This window comes from Nelumbo nucifera, chromosome 5 (genome assembly GCF_055504915.1).
Source record: "Nelumbo nucifera cultivar China Antique chromosome 5, China Antique-T2T, whole genome shotgun sequence".
NCBI classification, from domain to species: domain Eukaryota; kingdom Viridiplantae; phylum Streptophyta; class Magnoliopsida; order Proteales; family Nelumbonaceae; genus Nelumbo; species Nelumbo nucifera.
Window position 1 is genome coordinate 83507577 of NC_142653.1, and position 16231 is coordinate 83523807.

The following is a 16231-nucleotide window of genomic DNA, read 5'->3' on the forward strand; positions in this document are numbered from 1 at the left end:
CCTTGAAACTGAAATTACATACCTTAATCTTGGTTTATTTACCACATTTAAAAACCATGTCTTGAGAGCAAATGGAGCCTATAGAATCAAATTAAAGATAAGAACACATGTAAAAACTTATTGTAGTCATTATGCAACTTGAAATTAACTGAGTGATGTGGTTTACAGGTTAGATTGGAAGAGAAAGTCAGGCAATTACAAATCGAAAAGGATTTCTTTATCCAGAGAGAGGTAAAATTCTAGATTTCGTACAAAATAAGGTAGACTTGTATTTTCAGCTGAGGATCCAAATAAAAAGGTAGGGTTTTCATCTTCTTCATCTTCTTTTTTAAAGTTGGATATCTGGATTGTCTACAGGTTGTTCTAGAGAATAAGATAATGTGCTTACAGAGTGAAAAGGATTCTTGGCTCCAAAAGGAGGTAATTGCTGTCATTTTTAAGTTGCATTTTGCTTTTATCTGGATCATGGTTTGTGTTTGCATTGGACTAGTTACCGTGCATGTTTTAAGTAGAAGATCAAGACTGTAATCAGTCTTGAATCCTAATAGGTTTTAGGTTTGCAAAACAGAAGAAAAGTGAGAGAAAGGAGAGAGAATAGAAGAGAAACAAGAGAACACAAGTTGTTGAAAGGAGGGACAGATTCTAAACTGATCTGCAGCCGCCACTCTCTTAATATTTATAGGTTATGTTTAGTACATAATGGAAAGGACACATCTGCCCTTAGTACTTACATAATAAATAAAGTAAATAAAAGCTGAAATAAATAACAACTGAATTAACAAATTGACTCAAACTGACACTGCTATAACTGAAACAAATAACTACACTGCTGTCCTACGAACACAGTGGGGACCACTGCAGTGGGGCCCACATCAGTGTTCTCTACACTCCCCCTCAAGTTGGGAGTAGATATCTATCATTCCCAACTTAGATAGGTCTGTCTCTAACTTCTTCCTTGGTACAGCCTTGGTGAGGATATCCGCGAGCTGCATATTAGATGTGATGTACGGAAGACACACTTCTTGTGATGTGACCCTTTCTCGCACAAAATGTCGATCAACTTCGATATGTTTAGTTCTGTCATGCTGCACTGGGTTGTGGGCTATATTAATAGCTGCCTGATTATCACAATACAACATTAAGGGCTTTTCATAGTCAATACCCAACTCTTCAAGTAGTGACCTCAGCCATAAGATTTCAGCCACTCCATTAGCCATTGACCTGTATTCCGCTTCAGCACTGGAGCGGGAAACAACACTCTGCTTCTTACTCCTCCAAGAGACAAGGTTACCTCCCACCAGGGCACAATATCTAGAGGTAGACCTTCTGTCATCAACACTTCCAGCCCAATCGGCATCTGTATAGACTTCCACCCTCATGTGATTATTGTTCTTGAGCAATATACCTCTACCCGGGCATCTCTTCAAGTATGCTAATATTCTCTCTGCCGCAAGAAGATGAGAAGTTCTAGGGGAGTGCATGTACTGGCTAACAACACTAATTGCATAGCTGATATCCGGCCGAGTGAGGCAGAGATATAGAAGCTTTCCAACCAACCGTTGGAACATAACTTTGTCTTCAAGAGGCTCCCCACCTTCTGCACTAATTTTGTGATTTTGTTCGATGGGTGTATCAGCCGGCTTAACACCCAACTTTCCAGTTTCCGCTAACAGATCTAGAACATATTTTCTCTGAGAGATAAAAATCCCCTGCTTGGATTTAGCAACCTCAATACCCAAAAAGTACCGTAGTGCACCAAGGTCTTTCACCTCAAACTCTTGATGAAGGAGCTGTTTGAGGGACTCAATCTCATGACTGTCATTTCCTGTCACCACAACATCATCAACATATACTGCTAGTAGTGTCAGAGAGGACTCCATCCTCTTGATGAATAGTGTATGATCTGACTGGGCCTGTACATAACCAAACTTTCCAAGGGATAATCTGAACCTATCAAACCAGGCTCTAGGTGACTGCTTCAAACCATACAATGCCTTGTTCAGTCGGCAAACCTTCTTACCTGTCTCTGTATCATAGAATCCAGGAGGCAACTGCATGTAAACCTCTTCTTGTAAGTCTCCATTCAGAAAGGCATTTTTAACATCCATCTGAAACAGGGGCCAAGAATGATTTGCTGCAAGGGATAACAGAACTCGGATGGTGGTCATCTTGGCTACTGGGGCAAAGGTCTCCAAGTAGTCTATACCATAAGTCTGAGTGAATCCCTTTGCAACCAGCCGGGCTTTGTACTTTCAATAGAGCCATCAGCATTATGCTTCACAGTGAACACCCATCTACATCCCACTGGTTTCTTTCCTTTTGGTGGGTCAACCAGTGCCCAAGTATTATTCTTCAACAGGGCATCCATTTCGACTTGCATTGCATCTTTCCATTTTGGAACTGATAAGGCTTCTTGCACTGTTCTTGGAATAGTGACATCGGCAATGGAAGTGAGATAGGACCGGTAAGATGGTGACAGACGATCATAGGATAAGAACTGTGAGATGCTGTGAGCTGTAGAAGTGGTGCAATGTCGTTTCCCTTTGCGAATGGCAATAGGGAGATCAAGGTCATCCACAGGAGGGGAAGTGGCAACAGTGAGAGGTATCTCAGTAGGCTCTGGATCTGGAGCCGCAGAAGGAACTGGAGCTGGCCGGGACTGCCGAAGACTAGGATCAACCTGCCTGCATCGCCTGTGATAGACTCTCAACTCCGGCTCCCTCTGACCACCCTCACCACTACAACCTTCATTACCCAATGGAATAGGTAAAGGAACAGCCCCACTTCTACCAGCCCCACTTCCACTCTCACTGCTCTCCCCCTGAGGAAAGAAACTCAAAGCAACCCCACTCTCACAACTCTCCCCCTGAGGAGAAACCCTAGGATAATAGGGTGTTTCCTCAAAGAAGGTGACATCCATGGAGACAAAACGTTTCCCTGAAACCGGATCATAGTAGCAATAACCCTTTTGAGTTTGTGCATAACCAAGGAAAATGCATTTGGAGGCCTTAGGTTCGAACTTGGAATGATGAGGCCCGAGAAGTTGAACGAAACAGGTACAACCAAAGGTTTTAAGGGGAACAATGAACAACTCCTCGTCTGGGTATAGAAGGGAAAAGGGGGTTCTCATATCAAGGACCCGGGAAGGAACTCGATTAATGAGATAAACTGCCGTGAGGATAGCATCACCCCAGAAGCGAATAGGTACATTGGAGGTAAACATAATGCTTCTAGCCACCTCCAAGATATGCCTATTCTTCCTTTTGGCAACGCCGTTCTGCTGTGGTGTATAAGGGCAAGTGCTCTGATGAATAACTCCATGGCTAAGAAGGTAGGAGGTCAATGGCTGAGCAAAGTATTCCTTTGCATTGTTAGATCTAAGGACTTTGATTTTGGTCCCAAACTGAGTGAGAACCATCTGATGGAAGTTTTGGGTAAGAGCAGGAACCTCATCCCGAGAACGCATAAGATAGACCCAAGAAAAACGGGTATGGTCATCAACAAATAGTAGAAAATATCTGTACCCACCCATAGAAGAGATATGATATGGCCCCCAAACATCAGTATGCACAATATCAAAAGTGGAATTACTCCTTTTATTACTTAAAGAATAAGAGGTTCTACAATGTTTGGCAAACTCACAACTCTCACACCTCAACTTTGATAACTCAACAGACTCAAATAAAGCAGGAAACAGACTCTTCAAAGACTTAAAAGACAAATGACCTAATCGGTTATGCTTGGCATAACCGAACTCACAGACTGGGAAACAAAAGACTTCTTATCCAATGACTCCTCCCGACGAGAACTCTCTCCAAGCAGATAGATCCCGTTCGTCTCACGGCCAGTCCCAATCACCTTCCTCGTCTCCAAATCCTGAAAAACACATCGGTCAGGGAAAAAGGTTACTGAACAGTTCATGTGTTTGATAATACTACTAACTGAAAGCAGGTTAGTATCAAGCTTAGGAACATGCAAGACAGAAGATAAAGAGATAGTATCCGATAGCTTGATGTCCCCATTGCCCGAAATGGGAACAAGAGAGCCATCAACAATGGATACTCTATCTCGGCCAGAGGACAAGTGATAGGAAGTGAACAAAGATGGCAAGCTAGTCATATGGTCAGATGCACCTGAATCTATTACCCAACAGTGATCAGTATTACCTGGAGCTGAAGCATGGTAAACTGAGGCTCGAGTACCTGAATGTGCAAATGCAGATGTGGCAGGAGCTGATGGTGACTGAGATGGCTGAGCTGAACTCCCAACTTCCTTTTCCAACTGTATGAGGGCAGCCCGAACAGTAGCTAAAGTCTCTAGGGATGTGCCTGATGAGGATGTTGAATCAGTGTTCACTGCCATATGAGCATTACCCTTCTTATTTCTTAGTTTTGCTGGGACCAAGTGAGGATGTAGCTTCCAACAAGTATCTTTTGTGTGCTTGGGTTTCTTGCAATGTTCACATACCAGATCCTGTTTATCTTCCTTCTTCCGGCCCCTTTCTGAGTCACCCCCTGGCTTATGTTTAATAGCTGTCAAGGTTAGGAAAGAGGGCTGAGGCTGCATCATGACTTTCCTCCTGGTCTCTTCACTATGCACCAGGGAGTATGCTTGAGAAAGGGTCACACTATCTCTTGTCAATATCTGTTGTCGCACAATGTCATATTCTGAATTCAAACCAGCCAGAAACTCAAATACCCTATTCGTCTCGACTTGCTTTCTGTGAGTCTGTGCATCTTTGGGATTCTCCCACTCAAGGGTCTCTAGATGGTCAATCTCATGCCACAAGGATTACAAGGTAGAGAAGTAGACAGAAACTGGCTTCTCTCCTTGTTTAAGGCTGTTCACCTCACACTTCAGTTCATAGGCTCTGGCAACATTAAGGGGTTGGGAATAGGTTTCTTTCACAACATCCCATATCTCTTTGGCTGTCTTTGCCCACAAGTAATTCTGGCTGATATGTGGCTGCATAGAATTACACAGCCATGCCATAACCAAATAGTTCTCTTGAACCCACTTGGTGTATGTTGGGTCCTCCTTGGAAGGTTCTTTCACATTTCCCAAGAGGTAACCCAGTTTTCCCCTTCCTCCAATAGCCATCATGGCTGATTGAGCCCACTCCAAATAATTTGACCCATCAAATCTCATAGTTGTAATCTGAAACCCGGTTTCAGATACACTACCATAACTGTGGTTTCCAAAACTACTTTCTCCCTGACCCTTAAACTCCATCTTTGATCAAGATTCAGTGGCTACAAACTGTTAGAGCCACTATACCAGAAAACAGAGTCAAACAAGCAAGTCTGGAATCTGATCCGAAACCAACACAAATCTGATCTGATCCGATCTGAAACCAACCCAAATCTGATCTGAAATCAATCGCCTATCACAGTATATGCAAGAAATCAACTCAAATCTGATCTGAAATCAATCGGCATGCACAGTACCAGGCAGCCTATCAATCTGAGATGCTATTTTCTGAAATCACTACTGTGGGGCCCACTGCTGCGAGAGCAAAATTAGGGTTTCAACTGTAGGTCTGAAGTAAGTGCTCAGCTGCACTCTCCAAGCAGTCTGCACAAGTGGGACTTGTCGTAGGGCAATATGAAACCCTAAAAATTAATCACCTTTAAAGAGGGGGGTTCGGCCCAACAGTCAAACCCTAGAAACAAACTTAAACACAGTTCGGCAAGCCAAACCCTAGAAACAAACTTGAACACAGTTCGGCCCCTCTTTCTAGATAGGTCCAACCTATCTTGACTGATTGCAGTCTCTGAAACTCAGTAAAAAAAACTTACTTATGTACTTCGGTTTACTGTCTTCTAGGGTTACCTGAACCCTAACCTTCGCTGCCTCTTCCTGATTACCAACTCTCTGCAAGCCGCGGCAAGTCTTCAACTGCTGCGAACCTCTTCTAGTAATCTCCAAGATTCAGCCACCGAAAACTTCTTCAAAGCTTCCAGCCCTAGCTAGTCCTCATGTGGTTGGCTGGACTAGACACACATGAGAAGCCCTAGATAGGCTCTGATACCAAGTAGAAGATCAAGACTGTAATCAGTCTTGAATCCTAATAGGTTTTAGGTTTGCAAAACAGAAGAAAAGTGAGAGAAAGGAGAGAGAATAGAAGAGAAACAAGAGAGCACAAGTTGTTGAAAGGAGGGACAGATTCTAAACTGATCTGCAGCCGCCACTCTCTTAATATTTATAGGTTATGTTTAGTACATAATGGAAAGGACACATCTGCCCTTAGTACTTGCATAATAAATAAAGTAAATAAAAGCTGAAATAAATAACAACTGAATTAACAAATTGACTCAAACTAACACTGTTATAACTGAAACAAATAACTACACTGCTGTCCTACGAACACAGTGGGGACCACTGCAGTGGGGCCCGCATCAGTGTTCTCTACATTTTATAAGAGGCATGGAGCATTTGCTTTTTAGATTGCAACTCATTTCTTTTCTAATGTGCTTGCTGTGTTTGCAAATTGAACTTTAATATTCTTATAATGTGCTTCTATTTGTGTTGAAAATTTAATGATGTTCAGGTCAGTTTCGAGGGGAAAATCAAACAGTTATTAGATGAGAAATCATTCTTGATTCTAAAAGGGGTAAGCTTTCTCCCTGCTTTGTTGAAATTGATAATAAGTACTGGTAGAGGAATATTGACTCTTGCTATGTTTTGTTTTTATGAATTAATGTGTGTATTGGTGCATATTCTTGTAAAGACATATACATGATGCTTTTCATCACAAAACTAACTAATTCACTATTCTCTACAGGCCAGCTTTGAGGATACAATTAAGCGTTTAAAGAGTGAGAAAGACTCTTTGATCCTAAAGGAGGTAACAGCTTGTTTAATGTGTATTGTTTCTGTGCCTTGGGGGGCATTTCAAAAAATGGCAGCTCACTGGTGAACGCGAGTATTTTACTTGGTCATGATTCAGTTGATAATAAATATTGTGGACAATTTTCACATAGCTTGGGGAATGGACGTTTTGTGCTTTAGCAAAGTGGTTTTGTTTTTCCTAAATTGTCTTGTCATGTTTATCTTGTTTGGACATTTCTGATTTGTTATCTATATAATTGATTTTCTTTGTTTAAAAGGAAAAATGAATATTTGTCATGTCAGTAAGTCAATTTTCTCTATGTATTTAATACGTCTCTTTCTGAATCTTACATGCTATTTATCTTGTTCTCAAGTAAATCTACTCATCTTTGAACATTTTTAAGATATTTTTATAAGTTACAGATCAAAGGGATTTTATTAATTTTGAAAATAGAAGAGAAATATATGAAGAAAGAAAAACAGAGCTAGACAGGAATGGCTATCTCATTGCAGTGTCAGGTCTCACTACAAATCAATTCTATCATCTCTTTCCCTAGTAAGACAATCAATTAGGAGTTCGGGATAGCAATGTACCCACCTAAATCAAGTGTTGATGCTAGATGCCAGGTAGGACCTAGCCTCTGTAGTCAATCCTTGGACCTGACTTGGTTTCTCTCATGCACACGATGTCAACTTGAGAAACCCTTTCTAGTCTGTATCCCAACAGTCTACCAGTCTCAGCCTTGAAAGTAGTGCATGATTTTCTGGCAGAATAGAGTTTCCTTTGCCAGCAAGACTGGAGAAGACAGTCAATATCTTGCCAAGATGATTCTGAATGACCCCTCCTATACCTGATTTTCTGGGGTTTCTATTGTCACAGCCATCAGAATTTTATGAGATGAACAATGCTATAATGATGGGAGTGTTCATCATGGAGCCTTTGAATCACAGAAGGACAAAATAGAATACCCATTGCACAAAACCTCTGTTCATTATTTTTTTTTATGCTCTTACCATTTAAGAGCTTTATGATGGATAAGGCCTGAGTAGCTGGTAGTTCTCTTACCAGATAGTATGTGGTTATTCTGAAACTTGCAATATTATCATTGTTAGAATACACAAATCAGGGGTATTTTGGTCATTTGGGTTTATCCATCTGAGAGTGAAAGGTCTATTTTGTTTAAGTTTAAGTTATGTGTCCCATCACTTATGAGGGACAATATGGTCTTTCTTGTAACTATGTTATTGGAGATAAATACAAGTGAGTCGGCTAGAGGTGGACTGATTTTTCCTAATCTGGCCGAACGCTTCTCTTCTTCTTCTTCTCCTCTTCTTCTTCTCTACTTTAACCTAGAATCAAATAGGGATTTTTCATGGTATCAGAGCAATAAAACCTAGTTCTCTTTTCCCTTTTTTTCTTTCCTCACTGTTTGTCTTCTTCCTGGGTTCGCCACCAACTATTTCAGCTTTCTTCGATTTTCTTCTAGCCTGAGTGAAAGCTCAACAAGAGGCCAAAAAGGAGTGGTCGTTTTGTGGTTTTGGAGGTGAGTATGCCTCCAGTTACTGTGGTGGTGGTTGTTGAGGTTGTGTATTAGATGCCCTCTATTCTGTGATACGAAGAGGGCTGTTTGTGGACAGGTATGAGCAGTTCTGTTTTTTGCCCAAATAGTGGACTGTAAATGCTGTGTTTTGGTTCAAAATATTTTGTTGTGGAGGTTTGAAGTGATTAGTATGCATATCAGCCTTGTTCTTCACTGTTTTTACCTCATATGTGTGCTGAAAGTAGAGTTTTTTGACTGCTGAAGTTCACGACAGCAGTGGTGTGGTGGTGGTTGTACTGTGTTGAATGGTGTGTGGGTGATTCTGAATAGTTGAAAGTGAAACCTTGTGTCTTTGTGGTGGTGTTTATACTGATTTCTGTGTTTGGTTTAATGGCTGAGTGACTTCAGCCCTTGTATTTGGTGTGTGAATGGTTCTGCAGTGTGCAGTACATGTGTTTGATTTAGTGACCGAGTGATTTCAGTTTTTGTATTTGATGTGCAATGTGTATTTGAAGAATTTGGTGGTGCTGAGAGTGAGATAAGTTTTGTGAAGTGTGTGAAGTTGTGCTGAATATTTGAAGGTGAATTAGTTAAGATGGCATCGATTGGAGATGAGAATGACAATAAAACAGGTGTTATGATTTCTCCAGATTACCTAAATGTTCAAATGACATCTATTAGGTTGAATGGTGAGAATTATGTGTTGTGGGCAAAATCTGTGGAGGTGTTTTTAAAGGCCAAGAAAAAAGTAAAACATGTGAGAGAGAAGAAACCCTCCTCTGATTCTTTGGGGTTTAGTGACTGGGAATAGGAAGATGCACAAATAATGACATGGCTGTGGAATAGCATGGAACAAAAAATTAACGTGAACTTTATGTTCCTAGATACAATTAAAGAAATATGGGATCATGCTAAGAAACTGTACTCTGGACAAGACAATACAACTAGGGTGTATCAGTTGTACCAAGAGTATTTTAATCTGAAGCAAGGCAGTCAAAGTTTGGAGGAACACTATGCAAGTCTGAGGAATATCCGAAATGAGCTCAATGTGTATCATCCTCTGACACAGAATGTTCAGATTCAGCAACAACAACGTGAGCAACTTGATGTGACAAGGTTTCTGGTGGGTTTGAAGGCTGAATATGAGCTTGTCCGTGCACAAATATTGGGGGGGTCTGCTCTTCCCTCACTTGAAGAAGTTTTTGCCCGTCTCAGGAGGACATCTATTGAGTCTATAGAGCATTCTTCTCTCTCAGACAGATCTGGTTTTGTGGTGACTAGAGGGGGAGGCTGTGGAAATAGAGGTGGTGGTGGTGGTCGTGGACTTCCAGGTAACCGTGGTGGTCCCATGTTTAACCGTGCTGGTGGCCGGAGTGGAGGTCAGGACTCAGGGGGAGGTCGTGGTAAAGGAAGAAGTTATGCCCCTAGGAAGTGTACACACTGTGGATTAGAGGGGCACACGGTTAATTTCTACTATGATTTACATGGTCCACCCAACACTTGGGCTAACCATGCTATGACTAAGGGTAGTGGTACAATTACTAAAAGTCAGCAAACTGACCCGATTCCCTCCACGTCTACTGGTGCTTCTGGGAAGGAGATGGTGAGTGTACCTTGTGCAGTATATGAGCAGTTCCTTCAGACATCTCAGCAAAACACAACTACCCTTGCCCATTCTGGTATGGCTTATTTGGCTTCCAAGCCTTCACCCTGGATTATTGACTCTGGAGCCTTGGACCATATGTCTGGGACTCCTAATGTATTTTCTTCTCTTTCTCGGTCCTCCACATCTCAAACAGTTACTCTTGCTAATGGTTCTACATCTCCCATCTGTGGTGTTGGTGATGTTGATCTCTCCCTTGTCTTTATCATCTGTTTTATATGTTCCCAAGTTACCCTTTAACCTTATGTCTGTTAGTAGATTAACCAAGTCACTTAATCGTTCCATAACTTTTTATCCCTCTTCTTGTGTGTTTCAGGATCTCAAAACGGGGATGAAGATTGGTGGAGGGCATGAGGCAGGTGGATTGTATTACCTTGATGGTGGTGGTCCTCCAGGCTCTGAAGTTGATGGTTCCATAACCAATTCAATGGCACTGCAGACTTGGTCATCCTTCTCTCAAGGCTCTGAAGTTGATGGTTCCTTCCTTGTGTCATCTTTCATCTTTGGATTGTGAGTCACGTCAGCTTGGGAAACATCATAGAGTCTCTTTTAGTCCAAGAGTTGATAGTCGTGTCTCGAGTCCTTTTTCTTTAGTTCATTCTGATGTCTGGGGTCCGATCAAAGTGATGTCATACAATGACTATAAGTATTTTGTAATTTTTGTTGATGACTTTTCAAGGATGACATGGATTTATCTTATGAAAGATTGCAGTGAAGTGTTTTCTATTTTTCAAAAATTTTATGCTGAAATACGTACCCAATTTGGTGTTCATATTAAAATTCTTCGCTCCGATAATGCCAAAGAGTACATCTCAATACCATTTCAGCAATACTTAGAGCACCATGGGATAATTCATCAAACTTCTTGTGCATACACCCCACAACAAAATGGTGTGGCTGAACGGAAAAATCGACATCTCCTTGAAACATCTCGGTCTTTGATGCTTAATATGAATGTCCCAAAACATTTTTGGAGTGATGCTGTCCTCACATCTTGTTTTCTCATCAATCGGATGCCCATGTCCATCCTTGGAAGTCAATCCCCCTTCTCGGTGTTGTTTCCCACTTTGTCTCCGTTTCCTCTCACCCCAAGAGTCTTTGGATGTGTTTGTTTTGTTCAAAACTTGGGGCCCGGTTTAGACAAGTTAGATGCACGAGTTACTAAGTGTATCTTCCTTGGATACTCAAGGACTCAGAAAGGGTATAAGTGCTATAACCCTAACTTCCATAAGTCATTTGTGTGTTCCGATGTCACATTCTTTGAATCAGTTCCTTTTTTCTCGGATACTGTGGTTTCTTCTCCTTCCTTCGTAGTTCTTCTTCCTGTCCCTGTTGCGGATCCCCTTCTCGTGGTTCCCATTCCAGTTGCAGATTCACCTCCCATGCCAGTTACTACTGAGAGGCCACCAATCAAACAGGTGTATACTCACAGAAGAGCGCCGGCCCCTCCTCCAATTCAGCCCTCGTCGACAGATCCTGTCATTGCTTCTTCTCCCTTAGACCTTGATCTTCCTATTGCCCTGCGGAAAGGTAAACACACTTGTACTTCTCATCCTATTTCACACTATGTTTCAGCTGCTCACCTTTCTGCTTCTCATCGCAACTTTATATCATTGCTATCATCTGTTTCTATTCTCAAGACTGTCCGGGAAGCCCTTACCTCCCAGGGTGGCGACAAGCCATGGAAGATGAACTCTCTGCTCTACAACACAATCACACGTGGGAACTTACTGCTCTTCCTCCTGGTAAGCATGCTGTTGGGTGTAAGTGGGTCTACACAGTGAAGTATCTTCCAGATGGCAGTGTGTAGCGATTGAAGGCCAGGTTAGTGGCCAAGGGCTATTCTCAACTGTATGGTGTGGACTATATGGAGACATTTTCTCCTGTGGCTAAAATTGGTTCAATTCGGGTGTTGATTTCAATAGCTGCTATGTATGATTGGCCTCTTGTGCAACTGGACATAAAAAATGCTTTCCTACATGGTGATCTCATTGAGGAAGTGTATATGGAGCAACCGCCAGGGTTTGTTGCTCAGGGGGAGGATGGTAAGGTTTGTAGACTCAAAAAGGCAATTTATGAACCGAAACAATCTCCACGTGCATGGTTTGGGAGGTTCAGTGAAGTAGTGAAAGAATTTGGGATGAAACAGTGTCAGGTAGACCATTCTGTGTTCAACCATGACTCAAAAGATGGGAAAATCTTGCTAGTGGTGTATGTGGATGATATTTTCATAACTGGGAGTGACAGTAACGGGATTGACAGGCTGAAGCAATTCCTACAGGACCACTTCAATACGAAAGATTTGGGTAAGCTGAAATACTTCCTGGGAATAGAAGTTGCAAGGTCAAGGCATGAAATTAACTTATGTCAAAGAAAATATGTTCTTGACCTACTTGAAGAAACAAGACTGTTAGGTGCTAAACCAGCAGAGACTCCTATGGAACTTAATGTCATTGAGTGTTGATGCAGGTGAAGAGTTTGATGATCCTGGAAGATACAGGAGGTTGGTGGGAAAGTTGAATTATCTGACTATTACCCGACCAGATATATCATTTGCTGTGAGTATGGTGAGTCAGTTTATGCAACATCCTCGGATTCCTCATTGGGAAGCTGCTCTAAGGATTGTTAGGTACCTGAAGGGTGCTCCAGGTCGTGGTTTGCTATACCGAAGTGGAGGGACTCTTGAAATAGTAGGGTATACAGATGCTGATTGGGCTGGTTCTATATTAGACAGGAGATCAACTACAGGGTATTGTACCTTCCTTGGTGGCAATCTTGTAACTTGGAAGAGCAAGAAACAAACAGTGGTGGCAAGGAGTAGTGCAGAAGCCGAGTACAGAGCTATGGCTCATACCACATGTGAACTAGTATGGTTGAAGAACTTGCTACAAGAGATGGGGTTCTCAGTTGACAAACCCATGAGACTATACTGTGATAACCAAGTTGCTGTTCACATCTCTTCCAACCCAGTCTTCCACGAAAGAACCAAACATATTGAGGTCGATTGTCACTTCGTGAGAGAGAAATTGAAAAGTGGAGTGATAACCACATCTCATGTGAGCTCAAGAAATCAATGGGCAGATCTCTTTACAAAGGGATTGTCTCGGGGCAGAGTAGATTATATTTGTGACAAGCTGGGACTATATGACATATACTCTCCAGCTTGAGGGGGAGTGTTAGAATACACAAATCAGGGGTATTTTGGTCATTTGGGTTTATCTATCTGAGAGTGAAAGGTCTATTTTGTTTAAGTATAAGTTATGTGTCCCATCACTTATGAAGGACAATATGGTCTTTCTTGTAACTATGTTATTAGAGATAAATACAAGTGGGTCGGCTAGAGGTGGACTGATTTTTCCTAATCTGGCCGAACCCTTCTTATTCTCTTCTTCTTTCTCTTCTTCTTCTTCTCCTCTTCTTCTTCTCTACTTTAACCTAGAATCAAATAGGGATTTCACAATCATGATTTCTTAAATCGTTCTAGCATCTGTACATGCAGATTTACAGGGTTAGGTGCAAAAGTTTGAAACTGGTGTACTAGTTTACATTAGAAAAGGTTGTGAGCAATTGTTCTTTTCCTCTTTGTACTCTACTCAACATTGAGAAAATTTAGTAGGTGTCTATATGCCCCTATTAGGCAGGTTGGGTTGGGGGGCCAATGTAGGCCTTGGAACTAAACTATTTACAACCGTGAACTCGACACCAGCCTGTTTCTATGTAAATAACCGATAAGTCCAAAACAAAGAGTGTTGGATCAGGTTTCATCAGGTTAGTATTGGTTTGTAGATCATGTAGAAATCAGCTGAAAGGGGCTGAACTCAAAAACATGCCACTACTCTTATGACTAAAGCCAAAAACCCTGAAGTTAAATACATCATTCAATTGGGTTCTTTTTTTTGCCTCCACCTGAGGCCTTAATCCCCCACCTTATTATTGGTCTGGGTTGCTTAAATTATGGTTGACCCTTGCCCAAGTTGCAATTCCATCTCTGGATTTCTATTTCTATGCTTGTTTTTTCTAATTTTTATTCAACTTTATATGCTTTATTTTTTTATTTATATCTTCATTTAGGTCATAGGTGTTCCTTTATTTTTTCTGCTCCATGTTTCATACTTTGGGTAATAGAACCAAGGTCACCTTGATTGATGATATGGGTTTGTGCCATTTGGTTGGACCAGTGGGCTGACTTTGAGTCTTTGACAGCCCAATGATGTACCTGAGGTCCTAACTAAAGTAGGAAAAAAACTAAATATTTACTAATAAATGGCACAAACCAAAACCTGCTAGTTTGTCTTGTTCAATAGCAAGTTTTGGGTTTTCAATGTCAATGTTTTAAAACACGGAGGCGTGATGCAAGGTGTTCCACTACCTAGAGGTGTGAGGCGCGGTTCAGAACGTAAGAGGTGTAAGCCTCCTTAAGAGAAGGGGGGATGAGGAAGGAAGGAGGAAGAAAAAACTCATTTTTCTTTATTTTTAATAAAAATCTTTTTATATTTAAAGATTATTCAGCTGATGATTTGTTTAGAGGATGGTACACCGTGGCAAACTCTTCTTCATTGAGGTCTGTGTTAAAGGAGCAATGGATCCCTCCTGCCCATCAATGGGTGAAGCTGAACTTTGATGGGAGCTCCTTAGGAAACCCTGAACCCTCTGGGGTGTGAGGAGCCTTCAGAGACAGGGAGGGCAGACTGGTTGCACTGTATTCAGGTCCTATAGGTGATGGAGACTCTTTGAGAGCAGATATTTATGGCCTTGCTACAAGGTCTAAGGCTGGCTAAACAATGGGGATTACACCAGATTGAGGTAGAAGGGGACTCTAAACTATTAATTGGATGGTTGCAGTCACATAACTTGGGGGCTTTGGTACATCAACAATTCATGAGGGAAATAAACTGCTTAACAAGGGAGGTTGGGGCACTGTTCAAGTGGACAAGGAGGTCAGCAAATGGACTAGCCGACACCCTTGCTAAGCAAGGAACTTTCAGGGAAAACTTATTTTGGGCTGTTCCGTAATCAGAAAGTACTTTTCTTGGCATAAACACCCTTAACTGGGTGGTGACAGTGTATTCTCTTAATCTGTCTAATGGAAGTTACTGTTTCTGATAAAAAATTAAATAAATAAAAATCTTTTTACATCAAGAAGAATGAAGATGCATAGCACTAGTTGAAAGGGAGGGGTCTGTGTATTATAGTTTGGGGTTTGTGTATTATAGTAAATACGACTGTTCATAACAAGACCCAAACTGACCAAACCGACCAACCCGGTCTGATCCAACCTGAGTTGGTTGGTTTTTCTTCACACCGGTCAGTTTCGGGTTACAAAAAAACATAAACCGATGATTCGGTTCAGTTTCAGTTTTCATGTGTGAAAACCGAAACCGAACCGACCCGACCCGAACCGACTTAGATATATTATATATATAATATTTAAGATATATTATATACATCTGATATATTTCAGTTTTAATATATATATATATATTTTTCAGATATTATATATATATATTTCAGATATATATTTGTGGAAATATATATATATATATATATATATATATATATTTCATCTTTATTTCGGAAATATACATATTATATATCAAATTTTAGCTTTAATCCATCAAATCATTTTTAATTTCCAGGCACCCAGCCTTCACTTCTTAGACTTGAATCCTTTACCGTTCACACCGAGAGAATTATTCACAAAACTGACCCAAACCGATTCAAACCAACCAAGTCGGTTTTACTTAGTATAGGGTCGGTTTCGGTTTCATTTCTAGGTAAACCGACCGGGTCGGGTCAGTTGGAAAAACGCCAGTAAACCAACCCAACCCGACCCGTGAATAGCCCTAATAGTAAATTGTGATTGCCTACCAAGAGAAATTAAGATTATGAACCTCACATTTCTTCTATGTTTTTGCAGAATTCAACAAAGGAAATGGTTGCTAAGTTAAATGAGGATAATATAGAGCTACAAACCCAGGTAAGTAACTTCCAATGGCTTGATTCCTCGAACTAATTGATTAGATTAAGTAGATTTTCAAACAGTAATCTATTTACAAACAAGTCAGTGAAGCTGACTCCATCTAATTCCAAGTGTCGATCAGTTTAATGGCATGCTCAGTTTGGCCTTTGTAAATTGAATGGTCTCAACCAATTTGTTGAGAGAGTTTACAAATTACAATGCACATGTAGTATAACT

The 16231-nt window shown here is 41.0% G+C and overlaps 1 protein-coding gene and 1 long non-coding RNA gene across 5 annotated transcripts in view; one reads left to right on the plus strand and one right to left on the minus strand.

Moving 5' to 3' along the window:
* Positions 1-16231, minus strand: part of LOC148791946 (uncharacterized) — a 40863-nt gene that overhangs the window by 5397 nt on the left and 19235 nt on the right. Inside the window, exon 2 of the long non-coding RNA XR_016076288.1 lies at positions 23-78. This is a non-coding gene — a long non-coding RNA (uncharacterized LOC148791946). The remainder of the gene's footprint in view (positions 1-22; positions 79-16231) is intronic.
* LOC104593740 (Mitochondrial ATP synthase D chain-related protein) overlaps positions 1-16231 on the plus strand; it is a 45812-nt gene that overhangs the window by 4677 nt on the left and 24904 nt on the right. For 2 of the 4 annotated variants that reach the window (XM_010253710.2, XM_010253713.2), the window contains exons 2-6: positions 169-231; positions 358-420; positions 6551-6613; positions 6785-6847; positions 15953-16012. In XM_010253710.2, coding sequence (XP_010252012.1) covers positions 169-231; positions 358-420; positions 6551-6613; positions 6785-6847; positions 15953-16012 — 312 coding nt within the window. The remainder of the gene's footprint in view (positions 1-168; positions 232-357; positions 421-6550; positions 6614-6784; positions 6848-15952; positions 16013-16231) is intronic. The other 2 variants (XM_010253712.2, XM_010253714.2) reach the window with 1 other exon arrangement.